Genomic DNA, 19,455 nt, shown 5'->3' on the forward strand with positions numbered 1-19,455 from the left:
AACAAATTCCTTACACCTCTCAGCAAATAGATCCTACTTGCTAGGGGGTACTATCCTAATCATCCTAGAAAACATCAAGGAAGTCTGACAACACCCACATGATGCACTTCTGTGCACAACTTTTTACACTGGAACCCTTTTTGGGACCGGGAAGCCGGGGGCGCGGGGCTCTCAAGTCTGTCTATAACAATAATAATAATAGTTTTATAATTCTTTTTAAAAGAATTACAAGAATAAAAGGTGATCCGCTTTGTGTCTTCGAGACGGCCACAAGAAGCATCACTTCAGAAGTTTCATAATGCCACACACACAACACAGGGACATAATAAAACTATGCCTGGATGGGGTTAGCGAGAAGCAGTGCCTAATACGCGACAAGTTTTTTTTTTTAAATTAAAAGAAGTGCGAAAAAGAAGAAGAGAAAGTACCCAGCAGTAGCAGTGGCCCATTCAGACAACTTTACAGACGAGAGGCTAGGAATACACATCTGATGTTTGGAGACTGATCTCACGGTTCGGTTTGAGGCATTTGTTCTTCAGAGTACGGTTGATCATCGATCGGGTGGGTTGGAAAAATAGTAAATGATCTGTCTTTCGCTCGGCCCAACCCAGCGGCCAGTCTATCCTTTGGTTAAAGTAAGGTGCTGGGGACGACGAGAGAAGATCTGTCTGTCAGTCAAGTTGGTTAAATCATGCCGTAAGAGGGCGCCCTATACAAATTACAAACTAGCTCTATTATATAACAGATAATCACTAACGCCTTGGGTCAAGACTAATAATACTCTGCCTGCGTAAACAAACGGCAGACTCAAGTTACACAAGTTCCAGAGAATTATCTGAAGTCTCATCATCATCATCAACAGTTTTTCGATGATTATTCTCTGAGAGGTGTGGGCCAGCGATCATGGGGTCTAGGCAGAGTGACGAAAGGAGCAGTTCATCGTCTTCTAGGCAGAGTAATACAGCTTCACCACCGAGCACAAGCAGGCAGAGTAATACAGCTTCACCACCGAGCACAAGCAGGCAGAGTAATACAGCTACACCACCGAGCACAAGCAGGCGAGAGGAGGCTACCGAAAGAGAGCTCGATTACACTGAATTGCTGGCGTATTTGATGCGAAGGTTTGTGGTTAGGTTTGATTGTTGTACTCTTTCGTGCATTTTGTAAAGAAGAAGGGACCCCTATCTATGCCATAACAAGAGTTTGGTTACTCTCATGATAACCTCGATTTAGGAACACACAACACAATATTTCATTTACGTTTCATGGTTTATTAAATGATAGACTGAGACTATTGCCAATAGTAGTAATAAAAATAGGCCTAGTAATTTTGGCAACCAGCACCTAGCCTACATGTCGACCTAGCCCTGGTAGGACGTCAGTCCAACCTGGGCTAATGTAGACCCAGTAAACAGCAGCGGCGCAGGGGCGCTGTGTTCCTTTTTCAAAATGTTGACATATCGATCGGTCAAAATTTTTGAAAAAGGAATACTGCGCCCCATTAACTGGGTTTATAAATACCACCAGTAGTGTCATGTCAGTCAGCAGTGCGTCAGTCATGTCCTTAATTCTAATCCTCTGTTTATTATGAATATGAATATGATTGATGTTTATTATTTCAGTTTAATAACACTGGCACTTACCAGCTTACTGCATATCAATAAAACCCACAAGGGAAACTGACTGGGAAAATTTTGAAATGGTTTTTGGGGTGGAACAAAGAATTGACTAGTAAGAGCGGGATTCGAACCAACGACCTCCGGATTAACGTGGCGGCACTCTACCAACTGAGCTTTCTAGCCCTATACTGCATTTAGAGTAGATCATGGAGGAAGAAACAGTTGATGGTATTCACAGCAACAACAAGTGACGAGGCATGTTTGTCCAAATCCAAAGAATGTGCTCAAAAGTTAGAGAAGGCCCTATCGTCAAACTTATTTGTAGAAACATAATAATTATGTAACTTATTTTGTATTCTCTTTTTCAGTGGCCAGATTCGATTGGTGTCGTCCAACCCTGACTGGGCTCTTGGAGTTGAGGACAGTGATGATGATACCACCATTGAGTGCTGTCCTGAGGGTAAGATTAAATAAATTCATTGATGATGAACCTTGCCTTTGACATCAGTTGGGTAGGGCGTCCTCAAGATCGGAATAATATGAATTTTCTATAGATTTTATATTTGATATGGTATTTGATGTGCTATTTTCCAAATTTTTATGACGTTTTTGTCCTTGTGCCCTTTTGTGCCTTAGTTATTTTTATTGTCTGGATCGCCTCTCAGGGCTGTATGCTTCGTTTTTGAAAGGACAAGGGCACCAAGGCAATTTCTCTCTGGAAAAGGGCACCCTATGAGGAAATTGTAAATTTCTACTGTAGCATTCCAAGGGCACCAAGGCAAAGACAAGGGGCAACGGAGGCAATTGCCTCCGTTGCCTCCGTGAAGTATCAGGCCTGGCCTCTAGATAGTGATTATTTTCGCTTTTTGGTTATCCGCAGGTTTGTTCTCTGTGTATAGTCTTATTTTTATTGCCTGTTCTTTGTATGTACTGTTTGCCCGGAAGTAAATAAATAAAATAAATAAATAAATAAAGGTCAAACGAAGGTCATTGGCCCATGAGGCCGTTCCTCTTTGTCTTGCTTGTAACCTAACACAAGTGCATTTTCCATTGTTTAACAATTGTTGTTTAATTGTTTTGACCTTTTATGAGATGGCAGCGTGATGACATCAATCAGATGTCTAAAATCTAAATTCTTACAGGGTCTACATTTGAGCAATTCCACGTCATGGACATTACGTTTTGAGACATTTTTAGAACTTTGTTGGTCAGTTAAACACACCAAGTAGCTTTGATTTATAGTTTTGTGTTTGATACTAGTATCTTGTGTCCTAGTAAGTCAAATGATACTATGTATTTGGAAAAGTTCAAATTAATTAAGGAGTCAGAGCATTGCTAACGAGCGTCATGGACATTACGAAAAACGGAAGTGGGTTTTGGGTATAACACACTCAAGTCCAAAACTCTGTGAAGTTAAAGTTCAAAATTTTTAGAATACCTTTTTATTTTCTAAACAGGGAAGTAGTAAACATGAACAGTGATAATATTTTAAAGAAAACCTGTCAACTTTCTTGTTACACATCTTAATAGAGCGTCATGGACATTACATTTTGGGTTATTTTTAGCGTCATGGACATTACGTCAAACTTGTATAATATGCATCATGCTTTTACCCTGAATTTGTAAACCTATGTGCTGCCTTGCTGTTAATATGTGTTTTAAACTATAATGAATGTCCCTATCTTAATGTTTAACCTCTTCCAAACATTTTTAAGAACCAAAACTCCCCCAGAATCTCACTTAAACCCCGCCCCTCGGTAAGTCCCCTTTTTCACTTTCCGTCCACATCTAACCAGGCTGGCTTTTGCCTTGGGGTAGTTATGATAGACCAAAGATGTAGGTATACATGAAGTAACCTTTCTTTTCTAATTATCTTTTACATAATTCCCTTTTATGTGTTTCTCACAAGGTGATTGTTCATTTTGAGTAATATACTGAACATCTTGCTTCAACATTTTATGACGACAGTAAATGGAAATTAAACATTAAAGGTTGCTGTAATTTTCAAAGTTGATCTGGATACTGCTATGTTCAAGACTGGGTGAACAATTCTCAGAAGATCAGTTAAATTGAGTTGGGATGACTTCTTAGGAGGAACAGGCCAAATGTAGCTGCTTTCTTAGTTTTCCAAATACGAGACAGTCATTGAGGTCATCCTCTACACGTTCCACCTAGATTGACATGCAAAACAAGAACGGAGAACAACAAATGAGGGAAAGATTGGCTGCATGGGGCTTTGTTTATCACAATCATGGCTCCAGATTTTGTCTTGTTTTCTCTCTATACTTTTTTTGCCTCTTTACTCAAGTCTTAGCCATTCTGAAATTATGTAACAATAAAAAATAACTTTATGTATGACGTCTTTGTATCCAAGCTATCCGTAGATGTGTACAAATCTGCATTACGCCTAGGCCTTGAGAAGTCTTCTTTGATGATAAAGTGTGTTTATAATGTCCTACATTCATTTAAACATGTCTCACCAACAGTTCACATATATTTCAGTATGTAAAATGTCACTTGAATGTTTTTAGTAAAGAACAGTTCCATGAGAAAACTCACCTGAAAATCTCGGATTTGGGCTGTCACTTTGTAGAATCTGTGCACGATGTTGCCACTAAACAAGCTGCTAAACATGAGCTTGAAACAAATTTCTGATGAGGTCTATGACAAATGTTCTCTTTGACTAGTTCAGGTTTACCTACAATAGGTCCAATTGATAAATTGTAGCATTTACCTTCAAAAAGGTAAGTGTCATGTGACATGTAATGTCCATGACGTAATGTCCATGACGCTAAATGTAATGTCCATGACGCTCGTTAGCACAATTGTAATTAATTTTTTATTAATTTTCTTGCATTATAGGATTAGCCCCTAAAAACTAGCTTTGCGTATGAAGTCTCATGAAAATATCTCTTACTGGCTTTAAAATATAAAACTAAACACCATGCAATGTCATGGACATTACATTTCATAATTGGTAATTAAGGGCTAATTAAAACGAGTGGCAGCACCCTGTGAATAAATTGACAATGAAGTTACTTTAAAATTGTGAATACCTACCACCAGTTATATGTTTTAAGCCAAGAATAATTAAAATATCATCTTAAATGTAACCAGGAGGGCATAATAGACAATTGTGCCAAACTATTCCCCAAAATCATGAATTTGGCACCAAAAAAACTTTTTTAACAAATGATGAAAAACATGGAAAACCAAGAAAAAAAAATGAAACAAACATAGATTTGAAATCACTAGGTATCACTCTTTCTTGCTACTTTAAATTTAATTCCACAAATTTGACTTCAATTTTTTGGGGCGAGGACACTTTTTGGTGGAATTGCCCATTTAATAATTTAAGATTATTATTAGAGTGGAATTTTTTGGACACACCTGCACAGTGGACAACTCTAGGTGGCGTTTGCCAACCAAGAGTGAATTATACACAATGAAGAATGGTCTAATGTATTTTATTGGCTACAAAAAACCTAAATCATGATGGAATATTCAACATAATTTGTGATTTGTTTTATTAATTGCAGCTGATCTCAACCCAGACACAGAAGCCATAGATGTAAGTTTGATTGAACTTTACCATTTTATTTTTGATGGCAGCCATGAGCTGGAATATAATAGGGAGAATGTATACGGTACACAGTCAACCCTCCTACTATGTTGTCTGTTCAGTCAATGTGTTCCATATGCAGTTTTGAAACGGGGCAATGCCAGGGCATTGTATGGGGAGGGAGTGTTTAGTCGCATCACTTACAGTCCAGGAGCCAGCCTAAAGCCTGAGCCCAATTTCATGGAGCTGCTAAGCACACCAATTTGCTAAGCGTGAAATTTCTTCCTTGATAAAAACAGGACTACCAACCAAATGTCCGTGTGATACTCAGGATAAGCAAACAACAGCTGAGTACCAGTAACGAGCAATATGCAACAAATAGAAATTTGGTTGGTAATTCTGTTTTTATCAAAGAAGAAATTTCATGCTAAGCAAATTTGTGTGCTTAGCAGCTCTATGAAATTGGGCCCTGGTTCATACTTAATGCGAATGCGAAGGGAATTTTGACGCCACGTGTCTGTTTTTTTAGCAGCAAATGTTTGACAGGAGTTGAACACAACTCAACTGGTGCGAAAAACTCATTGCGAATTTGTGACGTTGAAATTCGTATCGCATTCGCAGAAAGTATGAACCAGGCTTAAGGGACCCTGGTGGAGTTAGGGGTGAAGCCCTTAAAGGGGGGGTTGAGGGGCGTATCCCACAGAAACATTTTATTTTAGCATAGTTTATTTCCTGAAAGTGCTGTAAATACTCACACAACTTTGTTCTTTGAGCATTGTTTAGAACAAAGAAAACAGAACAGTTCTCTTTGTTTCACCCCCAAAACAGTAATTAAACTGTACCCAGTGTATTTCCCTTGTGGTGTTTTACTTTTAATAATTTAAGAGATTGAAATTTGCATGAGGCCATTAATATTAATTTTGATTTTACCCACACCGATGTGTGTCAGCACTGTACACTCAGTACTTTCACAGACATAAATAATAGCAGAGGTCGTGGTTTCAAATCCCACCCAAGTAATATGCCTGTGAGTTTTGTTCACAGAGCTCTGAAAGTATACAGTAGTGCTATATACACATTGGTGTACAGGTAAAACCAAAATGAATATTTTTATGATTTGTTGATTGTATTATTGTGCACCCACTACCAGGCGAGTGCATTGAAGCAGCAGATGCTATTCAGGGCCGGTATGAATCACAATAGTACCATACCCAAAGAGAGACCCGTCACTTATATGCTTCAAAAGGTCAGTGGAAAGAATCTATATTTAATCAGTGTTGTAACTTGTCCAATTTTTAGTGGTGGGCTCTATAAACACTTAATCAAATTAAGTTCACCTTTAAAGACAGTGCACACTATTGGTGATTGTCCAAGACCAGTCTTCTCACTTGCTGTATCTCAACATATATGCATAAAATAACAAACCTGCGAAAAATTTAGCTTAATCGGTCATCAAAGTTGCAAGATAAAAATGAAAGAAAAAACACCCTTGTCACACAACGTTTTGTGCTTTCAGATGCTTGATTTCGAGACCTCAAGTTCTAAATCTGAGGTCTCGAAATCAAATTCGTGGAAAATTAATCCTTTCTCGAAAAGTACTCCACTTCAGAGGGAGCTGTTTTTCACAATGTTTTATACTACCAACCTCTCCCCATTTCTCGTTCCAAGTACGGTTTTATGCTTAAATAATTAATTTTGAGTATTCATTGTTTTTTCGAACCGTTCGATTGTTCTATTCCTATATGATTTCTATACCCACAATAAAACTACTGTGAAGGTTTCATTTCAGAAGGTGGTCTCATCTTTGAGATATTTCCCCCAAATCCGGGAATATCATATCAACGCGGGAAGAATAGGCCAAAATGGGAACATACAATCTCATAAATTTATCCTACCAGCTGCGATTGAAACTTAGGGAAAAGGCTTTGTGATTCAAAATCTTTTGGTGAACATGTGGTTGAACAATTTTGCCAGAGAAGTCCAATTTTCAGATATCAGGTTGTAATATTTTACACTGAAGACCACTCTTCATGTCATGGTTGTTTTCTTTATAAATTTACAGAGAGCTATTGGCAGTTGTCTGAGGGGTAACTTTTCCAGAGGAGACCTTGCAATGGTTTCTGCAAGGTAACAATAGTTGAGCAACTCTTGCAGTGCCCACTTTTCTTTTTCTGCATTTTGAACCAGTTTTTAACCTTTTTTAATGCCCAGCTTTTTTAGGTTTTATGAAAATATGTGAAATAAAATAAATATAACAATTTAATTCAATTCAATAAAATGCCATTCCATACTCTTGTAGAAAAAAACAACAATTGTGAGAATTAAACAATACATAGAAATTTAACGAATCTAAAGTGCACTAAATTATACAAAAACAATACCATTCTAGAGCAGATGCTTTACCACTGGACCACCAATCTTGCCAAAACAGACTAAATCAATGATGGTTAGAGAGAGAGAGAGTGCACGGGTCTTCCTGAGCAATGGACCCTTCCCATGAAATATGCTAATTACATTCAAGCATGCGTACAGACCCTGTTGGTTGGCAAACACCATAGAGTTATGCACTAAGCAGACGCGCAATCGCGTCTGCGCCACGTACCCATTAGCCGTGTACAAAACAGCGCGATGTTCCCTCATTTTGCCAACCAAAACGTTAGTGCGCACGCGCTATGTGCAATTTACATCTTTCATGGGAAGGGTCCATTCCCCTGGCTAGTTCTTTACTTGATGTTTTAGGTCTCTGTTAAAAACTCATTTGTTTGAAGAGCTGCTTATTTTTAATCTGCTTATTTTTAATCTGCTTATTTGTAATTGAAGGCCTATCTTTCGCTCATTGTATATTTTATTGTTTCTCTGTATGCGCTTAGAGAGGCTATTTGCCCTTTACAAAATGTCTTTATTATTAGTATTTATGAGTAAGTACTTAAATTTCTTGAATGACCTCTGACCCACAGCTATCTACCAAACTCAATGAGGTCTATCGCACAGTACAACACCAAGGCCTTCTGCGGGAACTACTCCAAAGACGGCTCTGTGTTTCTATCGGCGTGTCAGGATCAGGTTCTGAGGGTGTACGACACGACGAAGGGAAAGTTTGAGAAATTTAAAGAGATCCGAGCCAGAGATGTCGGCTGGAGTATCCTAGACACAGCTTTTAGGTTGGTCATCATAAAATTGAGTCCGCTAAATTTTTTACCATGTAAGGGTGCGCTCTCAATAATACTGTTTTCACTTCAGGGGGTTCGTCTGTACAGTTTTATCATCGACGTTCTGGCACTTACTTCTTTCATGACTTTGCGCCGTAGTTTTAATTTGCTTTTGAGGTGGGTTATAAATGGCTCCTTTAAAAGTCTTATTGTCCAAGACGAATATGATGTCTGTGATGGTAGTGTGCTCCAGGCTTCATATAAAACCCCTAGATGTGGTGACAAAAGTGTTGAGAGTGTGCCCTCACATGGGCATAAGTACAGTGGATTCGTCAGACTAAAGACACAGTTTCAGAATAAGCTTTTGCGAAGTTCTATAACAGATGGCGAACACACTGAATGGTGTACAGCACAACAGTGAATAATTGCCCTTATTTGTAGTAGAGCAACTTGCTACACAAAACCGATGTTGCTACTCAGTTTTCTATGATATTTTTTGTGTGAATTTAAATGCCAAATTTAATTTTGTTTTATATTGGCAACTTTCCTCCCCCACAAAAAAATTAAAAGGGGGTTAAAAATGAGCATTTAAATAAAAATGTGCCGATGTGTTTTTTCAAAATAATTTTTTTGTTTCTGATTTTATTTCTTGGCAGTCCTGACGGTAACTACCTCATCTATTCTAGCTGGTCAGAATGCAGTAAGTCCAGTCAATCTTCTAAATTGGGGCAACATTAAGTAAATCTCTCACAGCTTTGTCCGTAAAACGAAATGGGGGCAGTTTGTTTGAGATAGCGTAGAAAATCTGGAGCGGTTCTGTCCACGCAGTTCTAAGGAATAATCTGTATTTGGAATAATCTGAGAAACGTATCCAACAGTAATACCGCTCACTCGCTCAGACTCAAATATTGGGGGAATAGAAACGATATCTTTCTTTCCTTATAACAACATTACTTCAAAGTGACTTGATTCTTAAAATACTTTCAGTATCGGAAGATCTTTTTGTTTTAAGTGCAAGCACTTTTTTTTTTTTCATACATATGCTCTCACAAAAAAAAGGAAGAAAAAAAAAAGACAAAACATTGAAAACATATCAAACTACAATTAAACCGTTAACTTCCACTTTGTGATAAATTGTACTAGGAAGATGTTGTACTTCTAACCAAGTACGTTTGTATTGAAAATAGTTTTAAGAATGATTACTAATGGCATTCTCTTCCCTTTAAATTGATACAGTACACTTGTGCAATGTTCATGGAGAGTTTCAGACCCACAACTCAATGGATCTGGAGCCGACAGATCGACACTTCTGCCCTTTCTCCGTTCAGTTTTCCAGTAACAACAAAGAGATTCTAGCAGGGTAAGTTACCCTGGACAAAAAAAGACTTAAAGACAGTGGACGCTGTCCACTGCCTTTATGCCACTTAGATTTGAAAAATGTCTGGTTCAATGACTCATTATTCTTTATTTTAGTGCCAATGATGGCTTCCTGTATATCTACGACAGAGAGTTGAACAAAAGAACAACACGGGTAAGAGTCATTAATCCTTCACTTCTCCTTTTATGGGCATGCAATCTGCACTGGACTCAAGTTCTGTGCTCAATTTCATAGAGCTGCTTAAGCAAAAGATTTTGTTTGCTAAGCAGAACTGACAAATCCTGTTTCTGTTAAGCAATACTTTTCTGTGCTTAGCAAGTTTTTGTGCTTATACATGTTTTAGGCTTAATGGAAATTTGGCCCTGGGAAGAGGCAGCAGAGGGAGATAGATTGGTTTGTTAAAATCGTTGGGTTTTCTATACTCTGGTGTTTCTGTTCAGCAGAGTGTGGGTTCAAGTCCTGGTCGTGTAACCTGTGTCCATGAGCAAGACACTTACTATATAACTGCTTCTCACCACCCATTGGTCAATGGGTACCTGTGAGGGCAGAGATAGTTCTTAAGGTTGATTTTTGTAGCACATATTTGTTGCACAGGCTGTGTACTCCCCCGGGAGCTCAGATGGTTTAAGGAATAAATTAAATGTCCTAGTGACTATTAGTAATGATTTGGAAGTGCTTTGAGACGCCCTCCGACATCCGAGTTTGAAAAGCGCCAACTGGTTATTGTTTGTTACAATGCAGATAGACGCTCACGAAGACGACATCAATTCAGTGAAGTTTGCGGACGATTCCTCACAGATCCTCTTCTCGGGTGGTGACGATGGTATGTGTAAAGTATGGGACCGTAGGATGCTGAGTGATACAGCATGTGATCCTGTGGGAGTAATGGCCGGCCATACGGACGGAATCACATGTGTAGACTCAAAGGTAACAGTTTGTCAATTGTTTTTTTGAAAGGACGGTTTCACCCTTCCTTAACGTAGGCATATTCAGTTGACCAGTAGACCAATATCCCTCCCCCCTCCCCCCATAAACACTCAATGGGGGACCTGCAGGACGCTTGGTTGCAGCATACTTACCAGGAAAAATTCATTGTTCTCTGTAATCTGCACATGCTCAGAACGTGACGTAAAAATGACAATTTACCTGGTAAGTCTGCTGCCACCTAACATTCCAAAGTCTCCCATTAGCCAGAACACATTGCCCTTTTATTAGTTTGACTGTCACTAAAATTATTGTATATTTCTAATAGAAAAACTTAGGATGTTTCATAACTGAACTCACAAGCCTGAGGAAACCTGTAAACATGGTGCTTGCCACATTTGAACCGGCCACAAATTGTGCAGTGCAGCACGTTGTACACCACTACAGGGTGCTATGTAAATGGAGTAGGTTTCATAATTCAAACACAGTCCCCCATACCTTGCAGGAAAATACTGTATGTTAAACCACTTTTAGTGTCACTGAGTGACGATCATGCGCACTATATAAGTGCCCTTCTGATGGTCATGAATTTCTTGGAGTATTTACTGAATCCATGACCCAACCTTTTAACGCAGTGGACACTATTGGTATTTACTCAAAATAATCATTAGCATAAAACCTTACTTGGTAACGAGTAATGGGGAGCTGCTGATAGTATAAACCATTGTGAGAAACGGCTCCCTCTGAAGTATTAAAGTAGTTTTCGAGAAAGAAGTTATTTGCTACGAAATTGATTTCAAGACCTCAGATTTGGAATTTGAGGTCTTGAAATCAAGCATCTGAAAGCACACAACCTTGTGTGACAAAAGGGCGTTTTTCTTTCATTATTATCTCACAACTTCGATGACCGATTGAGCTCAAATTTTCAAAGGTTTGTAATTTTATGCATAGATACATGTACAGCAAGTGAGAACACTGGTCTTTGACAACTACCAATAGTGACCAGTGTCTTTAACATTCTAAATATATTTTTAATTATCAGGGAGATGGACGTCATCTCATCACCAACTCCAAGGATCAGAGCGTCAAACTCTGGGACCTCAGAGTCTTCTCCCCTAGCTCAGCTATCTCCAGCTGTAGAAAGGCTGTAGCTGGACAGACATGGGATTATCGCTGGCAACAGTTACCTAGAAGATGTAAGTGTGAATTACATGGATATGTCAAAATAGTCTGGTACGTGTTGGGGGATAAACAAGTCAAAAAAGTAGTAATATTAACCAGTTTTTATATTAAGCGCTTTTGACACCCGACAGGGGTTTCGAAGAGCTTCCAACATTTTTACCCCTGGTCACTGGGCCTTAATTCATTCCTTAAACAATCTCAGCTCCCGTTGGAGTACCGATATACAGCCGGTGCATCAAATGAGCGCTACTCGGCTAAATCAATCACAAGAACCATCTCTGCCCTTAAAGGTACCCATTTACTCCTGGGTGGAGAGAAGCAATTATAGTTAAAGTATCTTGCTCAAACATTGGTAGGAGACATTGATAGGCTGATGTTGTTGCTTACCATTATTTACTATTCTTTTTTGTTTGCCATTATAGACCGTATTGAATAACCCCTTTTTGCTGTGAAAAGTCGCCATCTTGTAGGGCAAACCGTATACACGTCCAAAGGTGTACATCATCGAAGCACGCACAGACGCCATCTTGTAGGTCAGATATTTGAGCCGCGTGACGTCATATTCAATACGGTCTATTAATTATTCGTGTTGGTTTGCTTATCACAAACAGCAAAGAGGACGAATAACGTAAAAGGCGATACGTCATTAATGACCTACAGAGGTCATGGAGTGCTTTATACATGTATCAGGTGTCACTTCTCACCGGCTTTCACTACTGATCAGGTTTGTCATCTTTTAGGATTGTCTAAAAGAATACTAGGGTCAAATTTCATGAAGCCTGCGTCCTACTATTTCAAATAGGGAACTTGACTCGTCCTACAAGTCCTAAGATGAATCCTAAGTTAGGAAGAGTTTTGTGAAATCGACGGCAGGTTTATATCTTCCTGTGAATGCAATACAAATTTTGGTGTCACAGCCATCTTTTCCTTGGGAACGTTTGACAGGAGTTGAGCACAACTCAACTGATGCAAATTATTCAGTGCAAGTTTGTGACATCAAAATTCAAAATTCGCAGGAAGTATGAACCAGGCTTAAAGGCAGTGGACACTATTGGTAATTGTCAAAGACTAGTCTTCACAGTTGGTGAATCTCAACATATATAACAAACCTGTGAAAATTTGAGTTCAATCGGTCATCGAACTTGCGAGATAATAATGAAAGAAAAAACACCCTTGTCATCACACGAAGTTGTGTGTGTTTAGATGGTTGATTTCGAGACCTCAAGTTCTACATGTGAGGTCTCGAAATCAAATTCGTGGAAAATTACTTCTTTCTCGAAAACTATCGCACTTCAGAGGGAGCTGTTTCTCACAATGTTTTATACCATTACTCATCGCCAAGAAAGGTTTTATGCTATAAATTATTTTGAGTAATTACCAATAGTGTCCACTGCCTTTAAGTCTCCTTATGGCAGATTTTTTATGCTTACGAAATTGAAGTCAAGGGTTCGGGTGCATGGTTTAAATATAATGATGATAGAAGGTTTGGCTGAAAATAATACTAACTGAGGTAAAATAATACTAACTGATTAAAATAATATAATATCGTCTCAGTGAGACAACATTTATTTTACCTTTTTGTACAACTGATTTTTCGTGACTCTGCTGAAAACATCCTTTAGTTTTCACTTATTTTCTCAAAAATGTACATGTAGCTGAAAGTTCTACAGGTAAATCATATTATAAACATGTTCATTCACAGTGAGTAGGGATTCATGTCATGGCAAACTTCTTTGTTAAGCAAAAAGTAAATGGGGCACCAGTTGCAATGATGTACACTTTAAGGAATTTTGACAGATAACTGTTTCTGTAAAGCAAGATTTTGTGTGCGCTGAGCAAGGTTTTATGCTTACAGGCTTTATTATATTGACTCCTGAAGAAGAAGTTCAGAGAATTGCAGAATGATAAAACAAGATCATGAAAACATGAAAGTAAAAGGAGAGGTACAAATCTACATGTATGAGGTCCAGGATTTTTGTGTTGAATTATGTCAATCTTTGTGTCTTTTTGTAGAAATATATCTACTGTGGATGTGCAACTGGAGGAATAATTAGTAAGTTTCCTTTCATTTCTGTAAGTTGATTTGACAACCCCCTCCCCCCTCCCCATTGAAACTATATGTGCAACTAATGTCAAAGTCACGACTATTAATTGCTTAGTCGAGTCACAGCTACCAAAAAAAATCGTGCCGCCATGATTACTACAACAAAAGTTAAGACTGCTGTCAAGTGTTGGTGTCACTTACAACTATTCATGACAACATAATATACTTATAAAACACAATCAGACATCAGTCACACAATCCTTCAATCCTTTCAGCACAGAGTTTACCATTTTGCGCCTAGGGCAAATAATAAGCCGCAATGCATCTTGAAATTTAATGATTAGTAGCAACCAGCAATAGTGTCAAAGTCGCAACTATTTGAGGCGTGTCTGGTCGAGTAGTAAATTTCAGGCTACGTAAGTCTCATTTGCTTAGTAATATTCTTTCTTTTTTATTCTCAGTTTATGATGTCCTGACGGGAAAGATCGTGAGGAAACTGGACGGACACAGAGAGTGTGTCCGAGACGTCTCTTGGCATCCCTTTGAAAACAACATCATAAGCTCATCGGTAAGAAAGAAGGGATTCTAGATTAAAGAATATTAGTTTAAGTTTTACCCTTATACCGTTGTGTGTGTAATCAGCACTGTATAATACTCAGTACTTTCCCGAGTCCTGTGGAAAAATAATCATAGGCATATTCGTCGGGTGGGATTAAAACCAACGGCCTTTGCAATTCAAAACTGACTGACAAGTGAGCGTACTAACAATGATATTGCTGGTCCTGGTAAGAAACAAGGATTTCAGTCTAAAGAATTTTAAGTTTTAGTTACCAGTACACCGATATGTGTGTTAGCACTGAATACTAAGTACTTTCCCGAGTTCTGTGAAACAAAATAAATCACAGGCATATTACTCCGCTGTGATTCAAACCCACAACCTCAGCATTCAAATTCGACTGACAGTGAACTGACGAACTGTGATAGTGGTCCTGCTGCCCAAGCACGACAAGTGTGCTGAACTAAAAAAAAGAGAGAGCTCGAGTCCGATGTTCTATCCGCTCGTCCACAGCAGCCACTCCATGGAGTGTTTATTGATTTGATAGCTGGAGGATGGAAATAAGATTGTTTGCTTCCATAAAACATTGATGAAATAAACGTTTTCGTTTGCACTTTTGCCCTTTGTTTCTTTTTCCTAACCCCAGGTACAATTTGTTTAAATAAGTTAATTATTATTATTATTATTATTATTTTTTATGTGATTTATTTTGTAAATTTGGATGGAGTTCTTAATGAATCCAGACCCGATTATGGTTGCTCATAAAATAATAATAATAATCATTATTATTATTACTATCCTTGTTTACCAGTGGGACGGAAGCCACGGCATGTGGGAGTACAACCGTGACGGTAATGGAGAATGGGAAGATGATGATTCAGACGATTCGGACGACTCAGGAAACGACGATGATATCTTCCATAGATTAAGGAGACCCAGGAGACAACCACAGAGGCTCTAGAGAAGTAGCTCCAACATTACAAACAAAGGTTCTAATATTTTGGATTTTGGGGGTTGAACACAGAATTGACTCGAGTGGGATTTGAACAAACGTGCCAGTGCTCTACCAACTGAGCTATCTAGCCCTATAGGCTGATAGGTGGTGTACCTATTTTGTCAATATCTTTGTTCGGGGGTGCTAGTCAGAAGCCATACAACCGTTAACTGCCGTGTAGCCAGGGATCACACCCAAATTACGATACAACCTGGGAAGCGGCAGCCAGGGGATCACCTGAAGGGGATGCGAGTCCCCAGTTACACAAGGCCTGAAGGCCCATTCAAGGTGTGGGCTTCAAACCAGCTATTTTTTCCAGGGGCCGATGCTACCTACTCCGTCGCTGAAACAGGGTTACCCCCTCTACTGTCCATATATATGTAGGTTTGGGTATTATCCTTTGGCTGGTAGAGCAGAAAGTACTACCTCCCAGACTTAAAGGCAGTGGATACTATTGGTAATTACTCAAAATAGTTATTAGCATAAAACCTTACTTGGTGAAGAGTAATGGGGAGAGGTCATTGTGAGAAACGGCTCTCTCTGAAGTGACGTAGTTTTTTGAGAAAGAAGTAATTTTCCACGAATTTGATTTCGAGACCTCAGTTTTAGAACTTGAGGTCTCGAAATCAACCATCTAAACACACGCCATTTCGTGTGACAAGGTTTTTTCTTTTTCCACTATTACCTCGCAACTTCAACGACCAATTGAGCTCAAGTTTTCACAGGTTTGTTATTTTATGCATATATGTTGAGATTGACCAAGTATTAACACTGGTCTTTGACAATTACCAATAGTGTCCAGTGTCTTTAACTGGTGGCTTTGGTTCAAACTGTAGCTGTGATGTGTCTCTAACTGGTTAAACCTTGGGTTGGAAGCTTATATAGGTCCAGGTGCAATAATCCATAATCAATAACTGATCAATAGTATAGGGGCTTGCAATTGAGTTCTCCAGCTGTTGTGACAAATCAGCTCAGTACACAAGGAAGGGATTTGATTTTTGTTTCATGTGATAGTTGTTGCAGATCCGTGTGATGTTTGTTGACACATTTTTTTTGAAAAACAAGTTCTTCCATTTCAAATGCAAACTCTCAATGTCAGAATTTCGGAAGTACTTTTTGATACAATGTTACTGCAACGAAAAAACTCGGATTAAACTTTCTGATTTGACCCCGAGTTTTGTATAATTATAAGACCCAGCTAGCATTTAATCTTTGAATGTGTTGAAAGGGCAAGGCAAGTTTCATTTTGCAAAGGGCACTTCCATTGGAAAATCTTAAAGTCAATGGGAAACTTTTGAAGGGCACCAAGGCAAACACAAGGGGCAACAGATCGGAGGTCATGGCCCCCGTGGCGTGCGTGTAATTTAAGGCCTGATAACACGATTGCAGTTTGAAGTACACATGTACAGCACAGGAAAAAGCAGTCAATATTTGTTTTATAACAACCCATACTGTACATACATCATGTAGAAATCAAGGTACCATAAAATACACTGGACACTATTGGTAATTGTCAAAGACTAGCCTTCACAGTTGGTGACATGTATCTCAACATATGCATAAAATAACAAACCTGTGAAAATTTAAGCTCAATCGGTCGTCAAAGTTGCGAGATATTAATGAAAGAAAAAACACCCTTGACGCACCATTGTCACACGAAGAAGTTGTGTGCTTTCAGATGCTTGATTTCTAGTGACGTGCGTGCAAGGGGTCAATATTGAGATATATACCACTATATAAGTCAAACATACAAATTGGTTTCAATTTAAAGTTGTTTTATTATTTAAGTACAGAGACAAACACAACGCAACAGCACCCTCAAACGAGAATCATTTTGAACATTGAGGAAATATAATAATGTTACACTCTTGAAAGATTAGATTTTAGACTGTCTGGTTTGTTTCACATTTTGATTTTCAATACAAATTAACAAATGTTTTATTAACTTTAATAAATCTGCTTCCTCTTTGAAGTACATGTATATTGAAGTTTAAATATAGTTTATAAAATCTTCCCTGTATCTGGAGTAGCGAAAGGGCCAGTATTTACTATGACGTGATCAAAGATATTTATTTAGAAAAATCTCCTTGGACACTATTGGTAACTACTCAAAATAATTGTTCCTTACTTGGTAGCGAGCAATGGAGAGATGTTGATAATATGAAACATTGTGAGAAATAGCTCCCTTTGAAGTAAACGTATGGTTTTCGAGAAAGAATTAATTTTCCACAAATTTGATTTCGATCCTCAGAATTAGCATCTGAAAGCGCACAACTTCGTGTGACAATTAAAGCCATTGGACACTTTCGGTAAACAGTGTTGTCCAAAGGCCCACAATTCGTGTATCACAACTTATAATATTTAAAATAACAAACCTGTGAACATTTAAGCTCAATCGGTCATCGGAGTCGGGAGAAAATAACGGGGAAAACCCACCCTTGTTTCCGCACAATTCGCCGTGTCATGTGTTTATTAAAATAAAATCCGTAATTCTCGATATCGAGAATTGATACACGTACGTAAGTGTTTTAATGTTTTCTCAAAAAGTAAAGCATTTCATTGAATAATATTTCAAGAGAAGTATTTCGCCATTACCTTCTGTAAACCCTGTTAGTTGTTGGTAAATATGTGAACTTTTATATATTTTTTTTTCTGTTTCGAAAGTGTCCAATGGCTTTAAACGGTGTTTTTTTATCTGACGACCAATTGAGTTCAAATTTTCTCAGGTTTAATATTCTGTGCACATGTTGAGATACACCAAGTGAGAAGACTGGTGTCCAAATTCTAATAAAAAAAAACTTTTAGGTTAATGGAATGGACTGTTCTAGGATATCAATAAATTTGATACTTTTTAATAATAACTAGGGTTTTGTTTTGAATCTAGACTTATTTAAAGGGCAAGAAAGTTGTACATTTTTTAAAACACATAGCAAATCGTGAAGGCAAAAAGGAAGGATAATTCTGACATCTATGTACTAAATGAATGAAGTAGCTATAAATGAGAATAAACTTTGTAACGATACATGTGATGGTGCGGCCGTTGAACCAAAAAAAGCTAATACCCGTTTCATCAGACAGAGGTGCCAGAGACTCACGGAACCAATTACGTTAGGAGCGACTCTAGGTCGACCTAAATACATTTTTGTTTTAGACAGGCGAACTGAACATATCAAAATGTACATTGGCTCCGCTCATGAAAAGGGCCACATCTGAAACCAAGGTGCTCCAGGGTCGTTCCAAACGACTGCAACAGTCAATCTTTCGACTTCTCTAGTCCAGTCGCTCCCAACTGTTGCAGACGTCGAACTGTTCATGTACTTGATTCAGTATTTGGTTCGGCGCAAAAGTTCAATTCAACTTTACACATGGAACAGAACAATTGTGTCAAATCATGAGGCATTGGTTTTATGAAACTTAGTGAAAGCACGTGCACAACATTGGTTACAGAAAGGATGTAAACGTGTTCTCAGATTTGCGCCTAAAGGGAAGGTACACGTTTGGTGTAATTAATCAAAACAAATATTAACTTAAAAACTGACTTGGTATAACGAGCACTGGAGAGGTGTTAGTATAAAACATTGTTTGAAACGGCTCCCTCTGAGGTAGCATAGATTTTGAGAAAGAGGTTATTTCTCACTAAAATAATAAAAGACTTCTAGCCAGAAGTCTTGTATTCCTATCTGAAAGCACACCAAATTGTCCAACAAGGGTGCTTTTTTTCTCTCATCATTTTCTCGCAACTTCGATGACCTGCCAATTCACCTCAAATTTTCGCAGGCTTGTTATTTTATGCTTATGTTGGGGTACACCAAGTGAGAAGAATGGTCTTTGACAACGGACTTCCCATGAAATATGCTAATCACATTCACGCATGCGTACAGACCCTGTTGGTTGGCAAACGCCATAGAGTTGTGCACCCATTAGCCGTGTACAAAACAGCGCGATGTTCCCTCATTTTGCCAACCAAAACGTTAGTGCGCACGCGCTATGTGCAATTTACATATTTCATGGGAAGGGTCTATTACCAAAGGTGTACTTTCCCTTTAA

The 19,455-nt window shown here is 38.4% G+C and overlaps 1 protein-coding gene across 1 annotated transcript; it reads left to right on the forward strand.

Annotated features, from left to right (window-relative positions):
* Positions 1-795: 795 nt before the first annotated feature.
* On the forward strand, positions 796-19,445 carry LOC139934579 (DDB1- and CUL4-associated factor 11-like). The gene is made up of 15 exons (XM_071928859.1): positions 796-1,121; positions 1,988-2,079; positions 5,159-5,190; positions 6,332-6,427; positions 7,244-7,308; positions 8,139-8,342; positions 8,987-9,030; positions 9,567-9,690; positions 9,804-9,861; positions 10,450-10,635; positions 11,675-11,828; positions 12,426-12,538; positions 13,828-13,867; positions 14,320-14,426; positions 15,226-19,445. Exons 1-15 carry the CDS (start codon positions 904-906, stop codon positions 15,373-15,375), a joined length of 1,683 nt encoding a protein of 560 aa, XP_071784960.1. The 5' UTR covers positions 796-903; the 3' UTR covers positions 15,376-19,445.
* The last annotated feature ends 10 nt before the right edge of the window (positions 19,446-19,455 follow it).

The sequence above is a fragment of the Asterias amurensis genome, chromosome 3 (assembly GCF_032118995.1).
Source record: "Asterias amurensis chromosome 3, ASM3211899v1".
Classification (NCBI taxonomy): Eukaryota; Metazoa; Echinodermata; class Asteroidea; order Forcipulatida; family Asteriidae; genus Asterias; species Asterias amurensis.